Source organism: Danio rerio, chromosome 10, assembly GCF_049306965.1.
Source record: "Danio rerio strain Tuebingen ecotype United States chromosome 10, GRCz12tu, whole genome shotgun sequence".
In the NCBI taxonomy this organism is placed as follows: domain Eukaryota; kingdom Metazoa; phylum Chordata; class Actinopteri; order Cypriniformes; family Danionidae; genus Danio; species Danio rerio.
Window position 1 is genome coordinate 40,075,001 of NC_133185.1, and position 21,032 is coordinate 40,096,032.

Below are 21,032 nucleotides of genomic sequence, written 5' to 3' on the forward strand. Positions count from 1 at the left end.
GTCTAATAATTCAGGGAGTATATATATATACTGTATGCGTCACATGGGACCTAAAAACCTTAAAGGGGAAGTTCATCCAAAACTGAAGATAATCATCATTTATGAACATCGTTCAAAATTAGTTTGGGTTTCTTTCTTCTGTTGAACACAAAAGAAGATATATTGAAGAAAGCTGGAAACTAGTAACCATTGACTTCCACAGCACTTTTTTCACTACTACAAAAGTCAATGGTGACCAGTTTCCAACATTATTATTAAATATTAAACATTATTAAAAGTTTGGAACCAACTGGAGGGAAAGTAAATGATGAATACATTTCTATTTTTGGGTGAACGGTCCCTTTAATGCTGATCTCTACTTACTGCCATAACCTGGACAAACGCGAGCAATCCTCCTTTTGCACAAACTAACACTTTACCTGTGATTGGGGCTAAAAGCACTGATAAAATGTCAGACAGAACCAAAGAAATGTAAACTACTAAAGCTTCTGCATAACAGGAGAAATAATAATGCAATATCCAGCATCACTAACCAGTTCCACTGCAATGAGCTGAGGGAGGAGACAACCGTAAACCAAGCAACAGTTTCCACGGCAACAAACAATCGGCAAGCCTGAATGTCACTGTCAAGCTCATCCAAGTCTACGAACCACCCGTGATCAAGTGCAGTGAGTAAACAGTGAGGTGAGCAGTCCAAAAAATAAAATAAAAGCAACGGAAATGTATTAAAAACACGTCTGTCGTTCTGCATAGTAACACTTTGGACAAATCCAGTACTTTTACTACTGAAAATCCACCATTCTGGTGACTTTAGACACCTGTGCGTCTCCCGTCTGAGCTTTGAGCTTCTGAGGAAGTCTGTGGTTTGGTTCTGGTCTTTTTTTTTTTCGTGGGACCTGAAGATCTGTTATTCCACTGGGTTGTTTGCAGCTTTGACGCCCGCTCTGCCTATCTGTAGCCAGGGCAGCTTGGCGCAGTTTTTGAAGAGCTGCTCGATGGCGATGTGTCGAACATGAAGCTCTGACGAGAGAGAGTCTTTCTCCTGAACGACCACAGAGAGCTCCTCGAACACATCTGAGGGACACACAACAGTTCAACAGCTTCAAACTTCAATACTGAATACGTTGGGAATTTGGGATTGACTGTTTGAATCTCCAGCTGGTAATATTGGGGATTTGTGTCAAAATATTATGATAATGTTCATTAAAAAGTGACTGATTACCCAAAATTGAACATTCTGGCATCAGTTACTCACCCTCAAGTGCTTTCAAACTGATCACAATTGACTTAATGCTATGGAAGTTAATAGTTACCGGTTTATAACAAACTTCAATTACCTTCTTTTGCACTTAACAGAAAAAAAAGAGGTAAGAAAATTATGACATTTAATTTTTGAGTGAACTTTTGCTTTAAATCATTTAGCTATGACACACATTTAGGTAAAATAATAAAAACACATTTTACAAAAATAAACTGGGATTGATTGTATGGATCTCCAGCTGGAAATACTGGGTAATCTGTATCAAAACGTAAAGGGATGGTTCACCCAAAACTGATTTACTCATCCTTAAGTGCTTCCAAATCAGTCACCATTGACAGCCATAGTACAAAAAGGAAAATGCTATGGAAGTCAATGGTTGCCGGATTTCAACATTCTTCAATTTATCTTCTTTTGCATTTAAAAGAAAAAAAAAATAATAATAAAAGGGTGAGAAAATGATGAAATTTTAAATTTTTGTGTGAACTATCCATCTAAATCATTTAGTTATGAGACACATTTAGCTAAAATAATAAATAATAAAAATGTATTTTACAAACATAAACTGGGATTGATTGTATGGATCTCCAGCTGGAAATACTGGGTAATCTGTATCAAAACGTAAAGGGATGGTTCACCCAAAAATTAGTTGCTCAAGTGCTTTCAAACTAGTCACCATTGACAGCCATAGTACAAAAAGAAAATGCTATGGGAGTCAATGGTTAGCGGTTTCCAACATTCTTCAAAAATATCTCATTTTGTGATTAACAGAAAAAATGGAATTAAAACAAATTTGGAACAAGTGAAGGGTAAGAAAATGATGAACATTTAATTTTTTTGGTGAACTATCCCCTTAAAATAATTTAGTTTTGAGACACATTTAGGTAAAATGACATAAATGGATGAGGTTTTAGCGAAGATATTTTGCTGGTAATAAAAAAACAACCAGATATAACAATCTTACAAACTTGTATGAAATAACTATAAATAAAAATAAACTGGGATTGATTGTATGGATCTCCAGCTGGAAATAATTAGTATCTGTGTCCAAACTCAAAAGGGATGGTTTACCCAAAAATTATTTACTCACCCTTAAGTGCTTAAAACCAGTCACCATTGACAGCCATAGTACAAAAAGAAAATGCTATAGGAGTCAATGGTTACCGGTTTCCAACATTATTCAAATCAACTTCTTTTGAGTTTAACAGAAGAAAAGAAATTCTAACAAAATTGGAACAAGTGAAGGGTGAGACAATGATTTTGGGTGAACTATCCCTTTAAATCATCTAGTATTATTGAGACACATTTAGGTAAAATAACATAAATGGCATATATGGATAAGGTTTTAGCGTAGATCTTTCTTGCTGATACCTCCAAGAACATGTTGAAAACTTCACACCAACAAATAAACATTTATTATTGCAACTTCTTCATGTAATAAAAAAACAAAATATAGAATTATATGAAATAACTGTAAATAAAAATGATATAACTAATAAAATGTGTGTGTGTGTGTGTATATATATATACTTTTGTTTTGCTTTTTCATTTTTATCATTATATATATATATATATATATATATATATATATATATATATATATATATATATATATATATATATATATATATATATATATATATAAAATGACAAAAATTAAAATGAAAAAGCAAAACAGAAGTAATAAGATAAATATCAAACAATACTAATACAATTATTCAAGAACACAAATAAATAACATATATCAAGAAAATAAAAATAAATATCTGTAGCATTTAGCTTTGGTAAGATCAATAATAATAATAAATAACTACAAATAATTTAGGTTGTTGTGATGCGTCATATTTTTATGAATAATGGCACAGAAGTGATCAAAAGAAAGAAAGCATTATTTCATTCATTCATGTCCCCCGCAGCATGTCTACATTTATTAGTGGAGCTGTTCCTTTAAGGTAGAAGCTGCGACTCACTCTGTATCTGTAGCAGCAGCTGCTCGTTCAGCTGCCGAAGCTCCTCCACATTCTTCCTCATCACTGAAACACAAACAATAACCGTCTGAAAATCATCCTCCCGCTCTCCTTTTCAATACAGTGAACACTGACATGTCTCTTCATTCACAGCCCAAAGCGAATGACTTCAAAACAGTCCTTTATTTATTTTAATTTCAACATTTTATTCCCAACAGACAACACAGATGCTCTGAAACGCTCACGTCATGATCCTGATGACATGTCCGATTTAGGTTTTTAACAGAAGATAATAATAAAGAAGAAGACTGAAGAACTCAAGGTCTGCATTGTGACCTCAGGCTTTTATTGGGGTTTTGTGGACTGAATTGACAGGAAAGATACAGAGATAAACAGCGTCAGATAAAAGCCTAATGACGGAGGATATTGATTTCTCTCCTTCACTGACGCCGCAAGAATTAAACGGTGGCTGAAACCATTCACAGAGTGGATTATTATAGCCACAAAAGTCACAGTTAAGGGGCTGTTCAAATGTTTGAGCCTCTTTTAAAACATTTTGAAAGAAAATTTTCCAATTGTTACCAAGGCTGGATTTATTTGGAGAACACCACAGCAAAATTGTAATAGAAAGCATACATTTGTTCTTGAAATTAAGTAACAAAAAAAGAGAAATATAAGCCCCTTTCACACAGTGATACTGGTAAATATCCAGAATTTTTTTTGGAACGACTTTACCGATTATTTAAAAAAAAGTGTTGTTTACAGGGAAAGACGTTCCAGAATTTTTCCCGGAAAAGACGGTTCATACATCCATTTTAAAATACCGTTACATTCTGGCATCATTTAACAGAAATGACCACTAAAAGGCTTTGCATGTACAGTGCTCAGCATATATAAGTACACCCCTCTTCAAATCCTTTTAAATCAGGGGTTCTCTCAACCTTTATCACTTAGGGGCCCATTTCTTTAACCGATCAATTTTTGAAGGCACACCTGTCTGACATTTTCTCTAAAATGTTTGTATGAAATGCTCATTTAAACCTTTATTTATACATTTGTTGTGCCTTCTATTATTTTCTATTATCAATATTTTATAAAAAAGCTATAATTTATTTCAATTTAATTATATATACACAACTAAATCTATATATAAACCCTCTAAATCCATTAGACCTCTTGTTTTGTAAACGAGCATTTTCTATCAGGCTCCTCTGATAAGGTTCAGAAGTTTCATTTTACAGATAATGACAAGATTACTAGCTAGTAAATAAAATACCTTTTTTTTTATGTCACTTTAGACAATTCTTTCGTTTTTAATAAGGTAGATTTGCTTTTGCGTCAAAACCAGCTAAATCCACTTGTGCTTTTTTGCAAAGAGACTCTAAATGTACCTATTGGGACAAGAGTGTAATTAGTTGAAAATCACTAAAGATGCAATTAGAAATTATTTTACCAAATATAAAACACCTAAAATTTAAAAAATAATCGTAATTATGATTTTCCCATAATTGAGCAGCCATACAAAATTCCCTAATATTTTTCATGACTTTAAACTAATTGTAACATTTCAAATTGCATTTGTGATTCAGTTTTAATGAATTTTTGTATAAATCATGAACACTCACATTCTTCTCGACTATGTCCCGAGTGTCTCCTCTGTCTGGAGTCTCTCTGCTCTCGATTCTGCGGTCTCTCTCCAGGCCACAGTCCCAGGCCGAGCTCCTCTGCTGAGTGACAGTCCAGCATAGATTTCCCATAGTCTGATTCGGACACCATCGATGCCTCCTCTGTCCACCGCGGGGCGTAACGAGGAACCTGGGCATCCGACTGGGGCACGAGCTTCCTCCCAGCCTGCTGCGTATGGCACAGGATCTGTTTGGCCCCCCAGCGGCCAGGATTCTCGGGGGTCACAGAGTCTCTGTTCTGGGCGTACTGAATAATACGGTTGATTCGCTGGCTCAGAGCCCGCTTCACGCCCTCATACGTGCTGTGAGAGGCCTTGGCACGGGACAGCTTCTGGTTGGCGATGAGATGGTATTTTTCAAAGCAGTCCCTGTGCCCACGTAGGGATTTGGAGTGCAGTAAGGTGGCGCTGGATATACCTGGTGCAAAACAAAAAGAAGGACACACTTAGGCCTCATTTCCATCTGCCATTAAAGGTGCTATAGAAGATCTTGGAAAATGCTAACGTTAGCCTAATAGCACTGAAAGCATGCATGCCACCCCGCAAATAGACACCTACACATAATCACGTACTAAACCACATCCCTACAATACAACACTTCAGTCACCAGAGAGAAAGCTTTATGCTACAGTTAGTAACCTAAGAAAAGAAGGTAGGTTGTTGATATTTGCCTGCCATTATCTTGTTTCCAATCCAAATATCTAAAAATGATTTGCCAATAGGGTAAGCAAAATAATCTAGTTTTCTCTTTGAAATAATACTATTTTGCTGAGCCCACTGGCAGAAAAAAACCTGACATATTATTATTGGAAAACAAGACTATATTTTTGCTTGTCTAATAAATGCTTCATGATTTTAAGGGGAGCTATAATTACCTTTTTACAAAATATAAAATAAGTCTGATGTCTCTGGAGTGTGTATGTGAAGTTCCAGCTCAAAATACCACACATATAATGTTTTATAACTGCCCCTCTGAGGCTTTGATCCTAATTGTGCCATTTTGGTGACTGTTGCTTTAAATTCAAATGAGATGGGCTCTTTTCAAAAGAGGGCGGAGCTACAAATGCTTGTGTGTCAGCATCCACTTGTTAAGTGTGACGTCACGCGAAGCGGCTTCCGGGTCCAAGCGCTCTATTCAACTGAATAGGGAGACTCATGAAATGGTGATAATAAACGTTTACAAAGCGATTTAAGGCTTTCGAAAAACACGATCGCAGTATTTAAGTCCATGCCTTATATCAGATTGCCAGAAAGTGATTATTTTTTTATAAATTGTTAAATTTTTGGTATTTGTTATGCAGCAAGCCCAGAGATTGTTGTGTACACAATGATTCTATTACTTTAATGTGTGATAGGAATAAAACGTGATGATAAACGAATGATTTCTCCACTCATGAATGGCGGCTTGGACCCAGAAACAGTATTACATACGTCACAAACACGTAACCACTTAACAAGCGGATAGTGGCAGATTCAAAAACAAGACTAACGTCCTATGCTAATGAGGGAGAGATCGTCACTAATGGGCGGGGCTTTTCCCCTCTGATGACACGTACAAAGGGAGAATATCAATCAAAGTGTTTCTGCAGACATGTAAAGTGTTTTTATCAATTGTGATTATAAAAATAGTATTAATTTTTACAATCAGAAGCTGGTTGCCACACAACTGTGCCCTTATAAAGGTGATTTTTGCATAATAGGTGCCTCTTTAAAGAATTTTTAAAATATTTGGACTAGAAACACAAGACGCGACTACAAACACGAGCGTGTGTCTGAACCGCATTTGTGAATGCAGCGATGAACAATCCTTTCTGTACGAAAAGATGCAGAGGCATGCAATTATACATTTTAAAAGGCAGGTAGGACAGCCTATTGTAATGATCGGACCGAACGTTTTATTTGGACAAACTTTTCTTAGTCCTGCGTCTTCCACAGAATATTAAAATACAGCTACATATAAAAACATCTGGACCAGCATGATAAAAAAAAGTTCTGAAGACAAATCATCCAGTGCACCTTTGACACATTTAACTGAACAAATCACAAGTGGTCAGTTGAAATGAATTATGGTTTCCACCTGGTGTTGTGTCAAGAAGGTTCCCTCTTACTTTCATCAATTGGATTAAAGAAATTATTTTACACAGCTCACAAGTCAGAGGAAAAGCATCTGAATAAAAAAGATGTCAATGCAACTATGCAATACAAAGATTTGCTACAATGCACATGCACTTATATATGAATCCCTTGTATTGGAGTGTTTGCTTACAGAACCTCCCATAATGATCATGTGTTTACAGATGGGCATATTGATGCTTCAGTATTGATAGATATCGATACCCACAAGCTACTGGATTGATATCAATACATTTATAAAAGGATTTAATGATCAATTTGTGATTATACAAAAGGTTGGTTCCTGTGAAACTGTTCCTTGAAATGTTTTCAGTATTTGTGTGTGATGTTTGTCCTACAATACTAATATCATTAGGTGACCGATGTCACATTAACCAAGAAAATCAAGGCACAGCCACTGTGTTTTATAGGTCACTGTGATTTCAGGACAGAAAGTTAAAAGTGAAATGGACTTAAAGCAATATAATTTCACCATGTTCCTTTTCCTCAACACCAAGCCTGATTGAAACGCGATATATCTTAAATACACTGTATGAAAATGTTGCTCATCTCTTTATAATGTAACCATGAAAACCTTCATTAAAAAAGTGGAGCAAATCAATGCCTATTTTTACTTTTTTAGGCTTATAAACACAAAAAAGAGAAAAACAAAAACCTGTTTAAAAACAAACAAAACATGACATTTCAGTTAATTTATACTATAATTAGATATTAGATCAATATTACACTATTTTATCCATATTTATGCAAAATAAATAATTAAAATACAAAGAATATATTTCTTTACTTATAATGGTGCTAAAATAAGCATTATTTTACAAATATAATATAACATTTCACATACACCCTTATATAAAAAAGCCCCTTTCATTCAATCATTCATTTGTTCATTCTTCTTTGGTTAATCCTTTATTTATCAAGGGTCACCACAGCGGAATGAACTGCCAACTACTTCAGCATAAATAATATGCAGCGGATGCCATTCCAGCCACAACCCAGTACTAGGAAACACCCATACACACTCTCACATTTATCCCCACACATACACTACGGCCCATTTAGTTAATTCAATTCACCTATAGCACATGTCTTTGAACTGTGGGAGAAACCAGAGCACCCGGAGGAAACAATAGCATTAAATTTTAACAAGAAGTTTGGGTATCATATTAAATAAACTAAACAAAAACGGTATTGCCTACCCCCCTAGTGTTGGGTCGGTAGGCAAAGTGTAGTTCTTTTGTAGCTGATTAAATGCATTCAGTCATGAATACAGTGTAAAGCCATTTCAACTACCCGAGTAAGTGATTAAAAGTGGACAAGCTCAAAATGTTTTAGACCTGCTGTGCTGAAATGCAAAGTATGTAAATATAGAATTACGTCGAAATGACGCATTTTCAGAACAAGCTGTTATTGTTGTTGAAGAGCGTCAGAAATGGCTCTACACAATTCTCCTTCCACTTATTGTCTGTAAAGGGGTTCAGAACAGTGTGTTCCCAGCAGTCCTTGATTCAGACACCTTGTTTTTTGGCTTTTTTACTGCTTAAATGTGATAATAAATGTAATCAGCACAGCACAAAGCTTTAAATTGCTCACCATCTGATCTTAGGACACTTCTTTTTAAAACAAAGAAATAACGGCTAGTACACACATCTTAAACCAACAGGAAAACATCAAATATAGCTTGGCTAATGTTTTTAAGCACTAAACAACTGCTAGTAAACCTCCAAACAGGTCAAAGTAACGAAAAAAGTGATGGATCTTTTTAGCTATTAAGTGTTTCTCTTCTGTGACAAAGATGGACTTTCTCCAAATATAGCAGGGTTATTGAGCTGTACTGCAAACGCCCTGGCATTGTTGACACTGTTAGCAAGACGGTGTATTCTTTTATTATGGAAACAAAGATTTCGCCTGAGTTTTGACAACTGGTTGCGAGATGCAATGAGCTTTATCAATTTGGAAAAAAATCAGGTTTACAATAAATAGCAATACTAGGGCTTTTTCTAAAACATGGGACTCATTTAGAATTTGCATGTCAGTATCTCTGCAAACTGTTAAATTTAAATCTTAGGGCCATTCAATTGCAATGCAAATGTAATTAAGTACATTGCATAAATACCTGAGGATTAATGTCTGTAATATTGGTTTATAAAGGTATATGTGTATATTGTACAGGTTTTTTATTTTTTAATTTATTGATTTTTTTTTTATTATTTGTTGTCATTTAGTTTATTGAATATTTTTGTTTATTTTTATCATTATTATTTAATTTATTATTTAATTATTATCATTATTATTTTTTATTTTCTCTCTTAGATAAATGTAATTTCATCTTGTTTAGAGGAAAGGGGTGATAATAATATTTGTTTAAATTTCTCTGTAAAATGACTGTTAAATCTCTAAAGTTTAATAAACTGATAAAAAAAGTGAAGGAATAATTGTATATTATCATTATTATTTTGACAGTGGCATAACATGTTGATTTGCATTAATAAAAGTGTAATTGTGCTTGCAGACACAAATAAATAAAGAAAACGGCTCAGTCGAACCAACAAAACCAAAGATTTAAGTGAACGTCCTAAATAAATATATCATCTGAGAGATTACATAAAATATCCAGTCCAAATCAACTTTATGTAGGAGTTTCAAGGGAACTCTTTTAACAGCTTCCAGAAAGAAGAAAAATGAGAAAAGCTAAAAATGTGCTCTTTAGGCTGCTCAAATATTTAAAGAATAATGAGAAACAAATGAAAGAGGAAGCAAAGAAAGACTATTTATATGTGGATGGGGAGAGTGTGTGTGTCACATTTTACTTACATCATCTAGGCCAAAAATATGAGAGTTAAAAATGTATATGTACTATGAATTTTAGTTTGTCTGCTATTAAACAAAATGAGAAGAATTTATTGCATTCAGGATAAAACAACTGATATACAGACAAAATTGAAAAGGATAGAGTTGTTTTTTTTCATATCGAATATATATATATATATATATATATATATATATATATATATATATATATATATATATATATATATATATATATATATTCATTTATTCTTTCATTTTTTTGTCAGCTTAGTCCCTTTATTAATTCGGGGTCGCCATAGAGGAATGAACCGCCAACTTATCCAGCAAGTTTTTTTACGCAGCGGATGCCCTTCCAGCCGCAACCCATCTCTGGGAAACCACACACACATTCACGCGCACAATCATACAGTACGGACAATTTAGCCTACCCAATTTACCTGTACCACATGTCTTTGGACTGTGGGGGAAACCGGAGCACCCGGAGGAAACACACAAGAAGGCAGGGAGAACATGCAAACTCCACACAGAAACGCCAACTGAGCCGAGGTTCGAACCAGCGACCTTCTTCTTGCTGTGAGGCGACAGCACTACCTACTGCGCCACTGCCTCGCCCATATATATATATATATATATATATAAAAATATATACACACACACACACACACACACACACACACACACACACACACACACACACACACACACACACACACACACACACACACACACACACACACACACACACACACACACACTTGAAGTCAGAATTATTAGCCGCCCTGAATTATTAGCTCCCCTGTTTATTTTTTCCCCCAATTTCTGTTCTGGAAAGATTGTTTCAGCACATTTCTAAGCATAATAGTTTTAAAAACTTATTTCTAGTAACTGATTTATTTTATCTTTGTCATGATGACAGTAAATAATATTTTACTAGATATTTTTCAAGATACTTCTATACAGCTTAAAGTGACATTAAAAGGCTTAACTAGGTTAATAAGGTGAACTAGGCAGGTTAGGGTAATTAGGCAAGTTATTGTATAATGATGGTTTGTTCTGTAGATTACAGGAAGAAAAAAAATTAGCTTAAAGGGGCTAATCATTTTGTCCCAAAAATGTTTAAAATATATATATATATATATATATATATATATATATATATATATATATATATATATATTTGAAAAATATAAATGTAGCAAACAAAATGTAATAACATAGAATAACTTTTTACTATACATTGGACACGTTTTGATCAACTAGCTAGTAAAAACATTCAAACAATGAAATAATTTCACGTTTATTATTATTATATAACATTTTAGAAATGTTTTATAAAAGTTAAACCTCTGGCACAGCTTACACTTAAATTATTATTGCATTTATTATTAACACCCAGTGGAAGAACTAGGTATTGCACCCCTGGTTCAAAATACAATTGCCAGATTGGCGACATCAACAGGTGTGTACCTGACTATCAAACCTAAAGGCTGATTAAAGGCTGATTTAAGTTGTGATATATATAAAAGCAACGGCACTGGATAGAAGGAAAATTGTCCATATTAAAAGCAGTTTTTGTTCTAACCAACACCTACATTTTTATTTTAGAAGGTTTACCTCCAGTGCACCTCATGCATTCTTTCTTTCTTTCTTTCTTTCTTTCTTTCTATAGGGACAATGTACAACACAGGTGTCAAACTCAGTTCCAAAAGGGCCGCAGCTCTGCACAGTTTAGTTCCAACCCTAATTAAACACACCTGATCAAACTAATTGAGTCCTTCAGGCTCGTTTGAAACCTACAGGTAAGTGTGTTGGAGCAGGATTGGAACTAAACTGTGCAGGGCTTCGGCCCTCCAGGAATTGAGTTTGAAACCCCTGATGTACAACATGACATGTTGAGCCAGAGTTAGCTATAAAGCTAATTTACGTCTGGTAAATGTGGTAAATGCTAAAAATGTGTGTTTGAATGCCGTTTTACATGACATGTACGGCAATACTAAGCAGACAGTTTACCTTAGATCTTAAAACCGTTTGAAATTGAAGTCTAAAACTGTGTCTTAGTGCAAGCAAACACATACCACTGATCCAACGTGTACATTTTATAATGTTAAAGAGGTTTAACATGTATCAAAGTGATTAGAAACCTTACCACTTCGCTGGAGTGCAGTAAGTGCACTATTTTGTGCTTCTAAATGGCTGTATTTAAATATCTGTTGAGTTGCGTCTGGTGCAGACAGCCCAATAATGGTATTTTTATGCTATAGAAGAGTCAAAAACTTACATACAGCACCTTTAAAGACAGTGGTCTTTAAAGTCAGTGGTCTTCAAATGTTTGTGGTCTTTACATTTTGTTTTTAAAAAGTCTCTAATTCCGCATTCACACTAGAGATTGTGGGACTGTGTGACAATTTTATACTCTATAAAATTGTTAAACCGTGAAATATAATTACAATTTTTAACAATTAAACAATACGCTTTAAAATGGAATTTATTATTCTGAAGCAAGACAGAATTGTCAGCATTATTATTCTAGTTTTCAGTGTCGCATAATCCTTAGAAATCATCCTAAAAAGCAGATTTCCTGCTTAAGAAAGAGATGATTAGACACTGATAAATATTAACTTTGTTAAATGTTAAAAACTGTTTATAACATATACAACACCAGTGTTCTGCATCTAAACCCACTCTCCTCCACCTTTAATTTTACCTCCAACTGATCCTTCAACTGAGCTTTAAGCAGAGGCGTTTATTAATCACTTTCAAATCAGCACCTGACAGTATCACTTCCTGTTTTGTTGAGAAAAGTAAAAACGCAAATCTGCCTGTAGCTTAAGTAGGCCAAGAACAAATAAACGGCGCAGGCACAGATCGAGTGCCGCTGGGTGCCTTTGTGTGTTGGGTTTGTGTTAGATTGTGCCATTTGTGTCAGAGCCGAGTTTTGTTCAAACATGTTTTGAGATTAATCATGCCACAGAGCAGTCATCATCAAACACCAGGGTGGGACACACACACGCACACACACACACTCAAAAATTGCTCTTAAAAGAAAAAACAACTCAATTCTGACATTCATTTACTTCCTCTCATATTGTTTCAAACATATAACTTTCTTTTAAGGAAAGAAAGAAAGAAAGAAAGAAAGAAAGAAAGAAAGAAAGAAAGAAAGAAAGAAAGAAAGAAAGAAAGAAAGAAAGAAAGAAAGAAAGAAAGAAAGAAAGAAAGAAAGAAAGAAAGAAAGAAAGAAAAAGGCTGCCCACTTCTCATGGTCAACCCCTGACTGTGCTGTCCCTTTAAGAGCAGAGCACACAAACATAAAGCAGCATTAACCGGTGGATTAGTCAGACTCAGCACTGGTGGTTTCATTTACCTTCATTCTGCTTCAAGGTTACTGTGAGTTGCTGACACTTGGCCACATGTATGCTTTATTTCCAGTAACGTCTGCACACAATGTACCACTAAACTCAAGACTTCAGACGTCTGCTTGAGCTTTTCTGCTGCAGACATCGGCTCACAGCTGAGGGAGGCAAAAGCCAAATTCATTCAGCGTCTTACGATAAACCAATTTCCTGCACTTCACAGCAAAGACTGAATAACAGGAAAGAACACTGTAGAGTGCGATTATAAATAGAGGTACTGAATGTTAAACACACACACACACACACACACACACACACACACACAAAAACACACAAACGACTGGCTCTGACAGGGAATATGAGCACAAGGAGTTTGGAGCACTTTAACTACAATATTCTGAACACAGAATCTCCCAGGATCAACATAAGCCAGGGCAACCCAGAAATCAAATCACCACTGCGGGACACAGTGAGCCACACAAAACAAAACTTTAAAATCTGCTTCACTAAAGCAAAATTTGAAATGCTACTTTTTCATTTTTATTTAATATTTTGGAATATTTAATATTTTGTTTTAACCATACTAGGAATTACACAATTTCATGTTTAAGAGACAGAATGTTTAAATGCACACAAGAACACAGAATAAATCTAAAATATTCTCTCTCTCTCTCTCAATTCTATAATTGCTTCATTGGCATGACGTTACAAATGTATTGGCAAAGCTTACAAAGTTTACATAAAAACATACATATACAGTTGAAGTCAGAATTATTAGTCCCATTAAATTTTTTTCTTTTTTTAAATATTTCCCAAATGATGTTTAACAGAGCAAGGACATTTTCACAGTATGTCTGATAATATTTTTTTTTTCTGGAGAAAGTCTTAATTGTTTTATTTCGGCTAGAATAAAAGCAGTTTTTAATTGTTTAAACACCATTTAAAGACAATATTATTAGCCTCTTTAAGCTATTTTTTTCCGACCGTCTACAGAACAAACCATCATTATACAATAACTTGCCTAATTACCCTAACCTGCCCAGTTAACCTAATTAACCTAGTTAAACCTTTAAATGTCACTTTAAGCTGTATAGAAGTGTCTTGAAAAATATCTAGTAAAATATTATTTTCTGTCATCATGGCAAAGATAAAATAAATCAGTTACTAGAGATGACTTATTAAAACTATTATGTTTAGAAATGTTTTGAAAAAAATCTCTCCATTAAACAGAAATATACATATAAAATGTTTTCATATACAAAACATAATCTACATTTTCTCTATTGTATCAAATATTCTATGTATTGTAAATATAGCAATTGTATTAAAAACTTATTATATTTTATATAATATAACAAAGGCGACACAGTGGCTCAGTGGTTAGCTCTGTCGCATCACAGCAAGAAGGTCTCTGGTTCGAAGGGTCAGTTGGCATTTCTGTGTGAAGTTTGCATGTTCTACCCATGCTCGTGTGGGTTTCCTCAGGGTGCTCCGGTTCCCCCACAGTCCAAAGACATGCGGTACAGTTGAATTGGGTAAGCTAAATTGTCCTTAGCGTATACGTGTGAATGAGAGCACACAAATGTTTCCCAGTGATGGGTTGCAGCTGGCATCCGCTGCGTAAAACATATGCTAGATAAGTTGGCAGGTCATTCCACTGTGGTGACCATAGATTAATAAAGGGACTAAAGCCGAAAAGAAAATGAATGAATGTACACATTAAGAACATATAAAGGAAAAGAAAAGAAAGGAAAAGAAAAAAGAAAAGAAAACTAAGGAGTGGTCTTTAATACGGAGTTCAAATTTGTGAGCAGGTGAACTCAGTAGTAAAGAACCATTTCTTTCAATTAAAAAAACTTTGCAAAGATAAAAAGTTCTCTGTCGTTTAATGACTTTTTGTGTGTTTTACATGCTTTTATTTTGTCTGGACTGGACTACTGTAATTCTATGTGTGTAATTGCTGCTGGATTGTTGAATCGTCTTCAATTAGTACAAAGCACTGCAACAAATTGCTCACTGGAGCCAAGAAAACAAGTTAGTGTTTCCCCAGTGCTAGCTTTATTGGTTAACAGTTCAATTTAAGCTCTTACTGCACATTTTTAAAGCGTTGTATGGTCGAACTCCTGAATATATTTCAGACATGATTCAGTCTTGCTTGACAATTCAGTTTTTTTTTGTCATCCCCACAAATTTCTTTTAAAGGGTCCAAAATACTGCCAAATATCTAAAGGTGACTGTGCCTTTTCAGTTGCAGGGATTGCCACTGGAAAGACCTGCCTTTGGACATTAGATGTAGTACCTCATTAGGTCATTTTTAAGCACTTTTTAAAGAGCACTTAGAGTGAACAGGTGCATATGTTGACGTGTGCCTGTAGTGTTTGTCATGCTCTTTCAATGTTTGGTTGTTTTAACTTTGTTGATTTTATTTTGTAAGATATTAATGGAAAGCACTTTGCCCGACATGTTTTATATGTCTTAGGGTGCTTTCATATCTATAGTTCGCTTCATTTGTTCCGGACCAAGGGTAATAAATGATACGTTGTTGCATCTTCTGCCTTCTTTGGGTCGTTTTCACACCACACTGCTGGCTTTAGTTCGAACCAGTTGAAACGAACCAAAATGCAGTCATCTGACAAAATCCACATCTCTCATTGGCCAGATGTTGTTGAACATATTTGCTAAACTGCTTATTGATTGGTCAGAATTCACGTGCGGGAAAATGCCAGTGAACTCACGCAGGTAAACAAAACCTGTTACTTTGGAGGGACGACTGCGCTGACTGATAGTATCCCTGCTTTAGACACTATACATTACGAAAATGAAGCGTGGCCACGACTGGAAAACTGTTTAATGCATCACTCGTCACTTCAGGAGGAGACGTGAATTAATTTAGCTAAACTGCGACATGGTCATCTTGCGGAAATATTACCAACGATCCATCAGGTAATGTTTTCCCTCTCTCTCTGTCTCTGTGTGTTGGTAAAGCGCTGTCAACAAATATTTTTCCTCCATATCCCATAATGCACAGCGCATCGGCCTACGGCAGCTGAATTAGTCCAGAAGACGCAGTACTTTTTACGGTTGGACCTGTGTAATACGGATCATATTCTCACCACAAAGAAACCGCTCCAGGGTTCGTTTGAAAGCGTACTGAGACCACCTCTTCCAGCAGGTCTCGGTTCGATTATTTGGTCCGCTTTTGGTGCACACTCGAGTACAATTGCTGCATTCTCACCTGCCCAAACGAACCGTACCAAAAGGGGAAACGAACTCTAGTGCGATTCAATCGAACTAAATAAGGCAGGTGTGAAAGCACCCTTAAATACATTACAATACAATATACAATACTAAAATAAATGGATATATTTTAATAGATGCTAAAATAGTGTTAACATGTATGTGAAAAAGTATTTAAAATGCAATAGTAATAAAATGCATCTCTGACAGCTAAAAATTAATAAATACACCTCTGCTAGGAAAAAAAGTTATGCTCATCTCAGTAAACAACTCTTTGAGGCACATAGTCAAAACAGAAAATCTGTGTCAACTTGCAAACAAAAAATAAATAAATAAATAAATAAATAACACGATTTGCATATCTAGCATGGTCTCTGAACGCAGACAGAGGAAGAAACGTTCTGAATCAAACCCCGTGGTGATGAAATACTGAATGGTGCTTGTGTAACACTGGCCTCAGCAACAAGTGACTGACTCCTGGTGAGAATGCCAAGAATGAAGATCCAGACAAGAGAAAAGAAAGCAGACCTTGTAATCCGTGTAACTGCTTAGAAAACAAGTGCTCGGAGATTAGCAGATTTGCCAAGGGCGAAGACTGAGGGTCGCAGTCATGGAAACCGTAATCGTATCCAGTGCAATCAACGTCATTTGCCTTTTCATTGTACCATTAAATCATCTTTCCATTTCCAACTATAGATAAAGAACATTCAATTACATCATCAATGTGCTTCAAACTAATCAAGAGCATCTCATCGAGATGTGCACTATATGTAAAATGAGTGTGTCAGTGAGTTTGTTTACAAGCACGCTTCACGGTTCCCATTCTAAATTCCCTGACTTTTATTCTCTGACTAAAAAGCTGTAATGAACACCAAAACAGGCAGTTGTTGTGTTGAGCACCGAGCAGACAAACAAAACATTTTATAACATTTTTTAACAGCCCGGTGGCTGCATTTGACTTGCATTAAGTGATTGTCCATTCACAAGCGAGAAAGCAATAAAATGGCACTGCAAAATAGACTAACTATAACAAATAATAGGTCAAACTTTGTCAACAACAGTGTTGGAAGGTAATAAATCTCAATCTCAAGTGGCGCAGTAGGTAGTGCTGTCGCCTCACAGCCATAAGGTCACTGGTTCGAGCCTTGGCTGGGTCAGTTGGTGTTTCTGAGTGGAGTTTGCATGTTCTCCCTGTGTTCGTGTGGGTTTCCCCGGGTGCTCCGGTTTTCCCCACAGTTCAAAGACATGCGGTAGAGGTTAATTGGGTAGGCTAAATTGTCCGTAGTGTATGAGTGTAAATAAAAGTGTATGGATGTTTCCCAGAGATGGGTTGCTGCTGGAAGGGCATCCGCTGCGTAAAAGATATGCTAGATAAGTTGGCGGTTCATTTCCCTGTGGTGACCCCAGAATAATAAAGGGACTAAGCTGAAAAGAAAATGAATAAATGAATGAATAAAAAACATGGTTGGGTGTGGAGATTTTCGCAATAGAATTTTAATGTCTGGAATAAACCTTTAATGCTTGTGTACTGTTCACATTTACTACCTTCTCATTAGGGGGCAGTTTTTGCCCCATTCACTTCCATTAAATTACCTGATAAAAGTCTTGTCGTCGATCTCAGTTGTATGAGCAGCAAATAATAACTTCTAGTTGATCATTTGGAAAAGTGGTAGAAGGTAGATTTTTCCGATGAATGATCTGTTGAACTGCATCTCAATCATCACAAATACTGCAGAAGACCTGCTGGAACCCGCATCGACCCAACTCTGGGAGTCCTGCAAGAACGCTTTTTTTGCTGTTCCAGATGACTTTATTAAAAAGTTGTTTGAGTCGTTGCAGAGATGAATGAATGCAGTCTTCCAAGCTCATGGGAGTCATACACAATATTCATTCTTTCCACTGCACCGTGACTTTATATTCTATACTGTACATTATTTCTGTTAAGTAACAAGACTTTTATCAAAGCAAAGTCAGACTTTACTGTCCTAATTAAATAATGAACAATTAAGGCATGATCATATTTTATTTTGCTAAAATAAGCATAATCTGGAGGCCTTTGCCTTTCATATAAGCCACTTCTGTTGTTCCTAAAACTTGGATAGGCGACAAGACTTTTTTTCAGGCCATGATACCAAATAATCATGCATTCTTGATTGTTGCTGGTTTTCCCTGTTGGGAAGAGGTCAAATGGGTAATTTTTACAGTTGCTCATAAGTTGGCAGCATTAACCCTTGTGACGGTGGTTGTTTGTAATAAATAAATCTTATATACAGTTTATAATAAGAAAAAAAAATAATAATTCAAATCTCAAAAAACTGAACTCCGCGGGATTCGAACACGGGACCTCTTGCACCGCAGCCGAACGCTCAACCGCTGGTCCACGTGGGTACTGCACTAGCTGGCTTTCACACGTCCCTTAATCCCACTGCCAGCGGACCTCAAACAAAAAAAAAATAAATAGTTACCAGAATTAATAAATCTTTGGGCGCCAGACAAGATTAACTTGCCAAAAATTAAATTAAAACCCTGGATAGCCGCGGCAAACACTTAACCACCATACACACAAAGAGAAGAAAATAAAGATAACCCAACACACACTTTAAATTAAATTAACTGGTATATTTTTAACAAGCAGTACAACAAAAAGGTTTTCTAAATCAAAATATATACTTTTAATCACTGTTCAGTCATAGATCATAGTCAAAATTAGCACTTCTTAGGTAACAAAAGGAAACATCAAACAAACAATTCAAACACTTCAATAATAATGTTTAGATAACCCAAAAGAAAACAAACAAACAAACAAACAAACAATAATAATGTGTGGCTGATCGACTGGAAACAAGAGAGGGAAAAAATGTAAAGAAAGCCTATGTGATAATGTTGTAATGTGTGTGTGGAATGTGTGGGTGTATGAATGGATGCAAATGGACAAAAGTTACTGACCCAGGGACACCGAAGCCGTTCTGCACAGGTCCACTTTTTCCATCGAGAATTTCAGACCCCTCGCACACAATACTTAGAGAGATCGCCTGGTCACCACGTCCACAAATTGCTTCCACCCCTCAGTTTTTTCTTCACACAGTCATTGAAACCAACAAGCTCTCCACCTTACACCGTTCTTCTCCTCCTTCTCCAATTCTTGCCACCAAATACCCGACACCAAAAAACCAGAAGCCCCTTTTCTGGCCTTTTCTTCCTCTTTTATAATCTCCGATTGTTTACCTGCCCTTCCGCTTCCTTCCGACCCCCGGAAGTATTGTCTGGAAGCGATAGGAAGGACCGGTCGGAGCAGCGCCCCCTAGTGGCACTTGAGAAAAATAAACATTAAAGCATCCATCTCGCCACACTCTCCCCCCCTTCGTGAGAACAACCCATGTTGTTCAATGCTCACGAGGATTTACGTTTTTAAAATCTTTTTTGATCCTGCTGTGGGAGGATCTTTGTGCAATTTTTCTCCCTTGCTTCCAGCTCCTCTGCCGTGGGAAAACATGGTTTAAGATTACACACATGAACATTTCTCACATCCTCACCAGTGTCTTCAAGAGATACCTGGTAGTTCACAGGACCTAGCTGCTGGATAATGCGGTATGGTCCTTTCCACTTTGGAGCTAGTTTAGCACTGAAGTGATGTTGTGCACTAGAGATGGGAAAATTACGGACCCATACACGCTCTCTTTCTCTGAAGAACATGTCTCTTCTGTTCTTGTCATAGCTCCTTAACTGCCGTTTTTGAGCTTTTGTGTAATTTTCTTTGGCTTGCCTTTGTAACTGTGTTATTTTGTGTACCATGTCGTATGCAGGCTTGGTTGGTGAGAGATCACGTCTGTGCAGCAGTTTATCCATGGGACTGTGGATTTTCCGACCTAGGTGAAGTTCGGCAGGCGTCATCCCAATGGATTCCTGTATTGCAGAATTTAAAGCAAAACGTAACTCTGGTAAGTATGCATCCCAGGTCTTGTGGTTGTCCTCCACAAACCCTGCAATCATAGACTTCAAAGTGCGATTCACTCTTTCTGTCATGTTGGTCTGTGGGTGATAAGCAGTGGTAAGCTTTGGAGTGATGTTCCATTTTCCACACAGCTCTGTGAATAAAGAAGAAACAAACTGCGCTCCTCTGTCTGACAATATGAAGTCAGGGACTCCCCACCGAGTCAACATTTCTTGTCTTAGTATGGTGGCAATGGTCTGTGCTGTGGCATGCCGCATGGGAAACAGTTCAACCCATTTGGAGAAATAGTCGACAAATACGAGTAAGTACTCATTTTGTTTTCCAGACTTCGGCATTGGACCCATTATATCCACTCCCCACATCTCATTTGGTCGTGATGTTGTAACTTGTTGTAACTTGCCAGCAGGTTTCCGGTTGTCCCATTTGGTGACTTGACATTTGGCACAATTTTTGACATATTTTTTTATGTCTGTCCACATTCCTGGCCAATAAGCAACATCTTGTATACGCTTGTACGTCTTGTAAATTCCCAAGTGTCCGCTTAAGGGAGTATCATGGTACCATTCCAGTACTGTTGGTCTAAGAGTAGATGGAATGACTACTTTGTAGTGAACAGTTTCATCTGCTAGGTGGGTGA

The 21,032-nt window shown here is 36.3% G+C and overlaps 1 protein-coding gene across 1 annotated transcript in view; it reads right to left on the reverse strand.

Annotated features, from left to right (window-relative positions):
- Positions 1-877: 877 nt before the first annotated feature.
- zgc:110006 overlaps positions 878-21,032 on the reverse strand; it is a 48,822-nt gene continuing 28,667 nt past the window's right edge. Inside the window, exons 3-5 of the mRNA NM_001020552.1 lie at positions 4,851-5,327; positions 3,229-3,291; positions 878-1,074 (exon numbers count right to left, since the gene is read on the reverse strand). Coding sequence (NP_001018388.1) covers positions 908-1,074; positions 3,229-3,291; positions 4,851-5,327 — 707 coding nt within the window. The 3' untranslated portion in view covers positions 878-907. The remainder of the gene's footprint in view (positions 1,075-3,228; positions 3,292-4,850; positions 5,328-21,032) is intronic.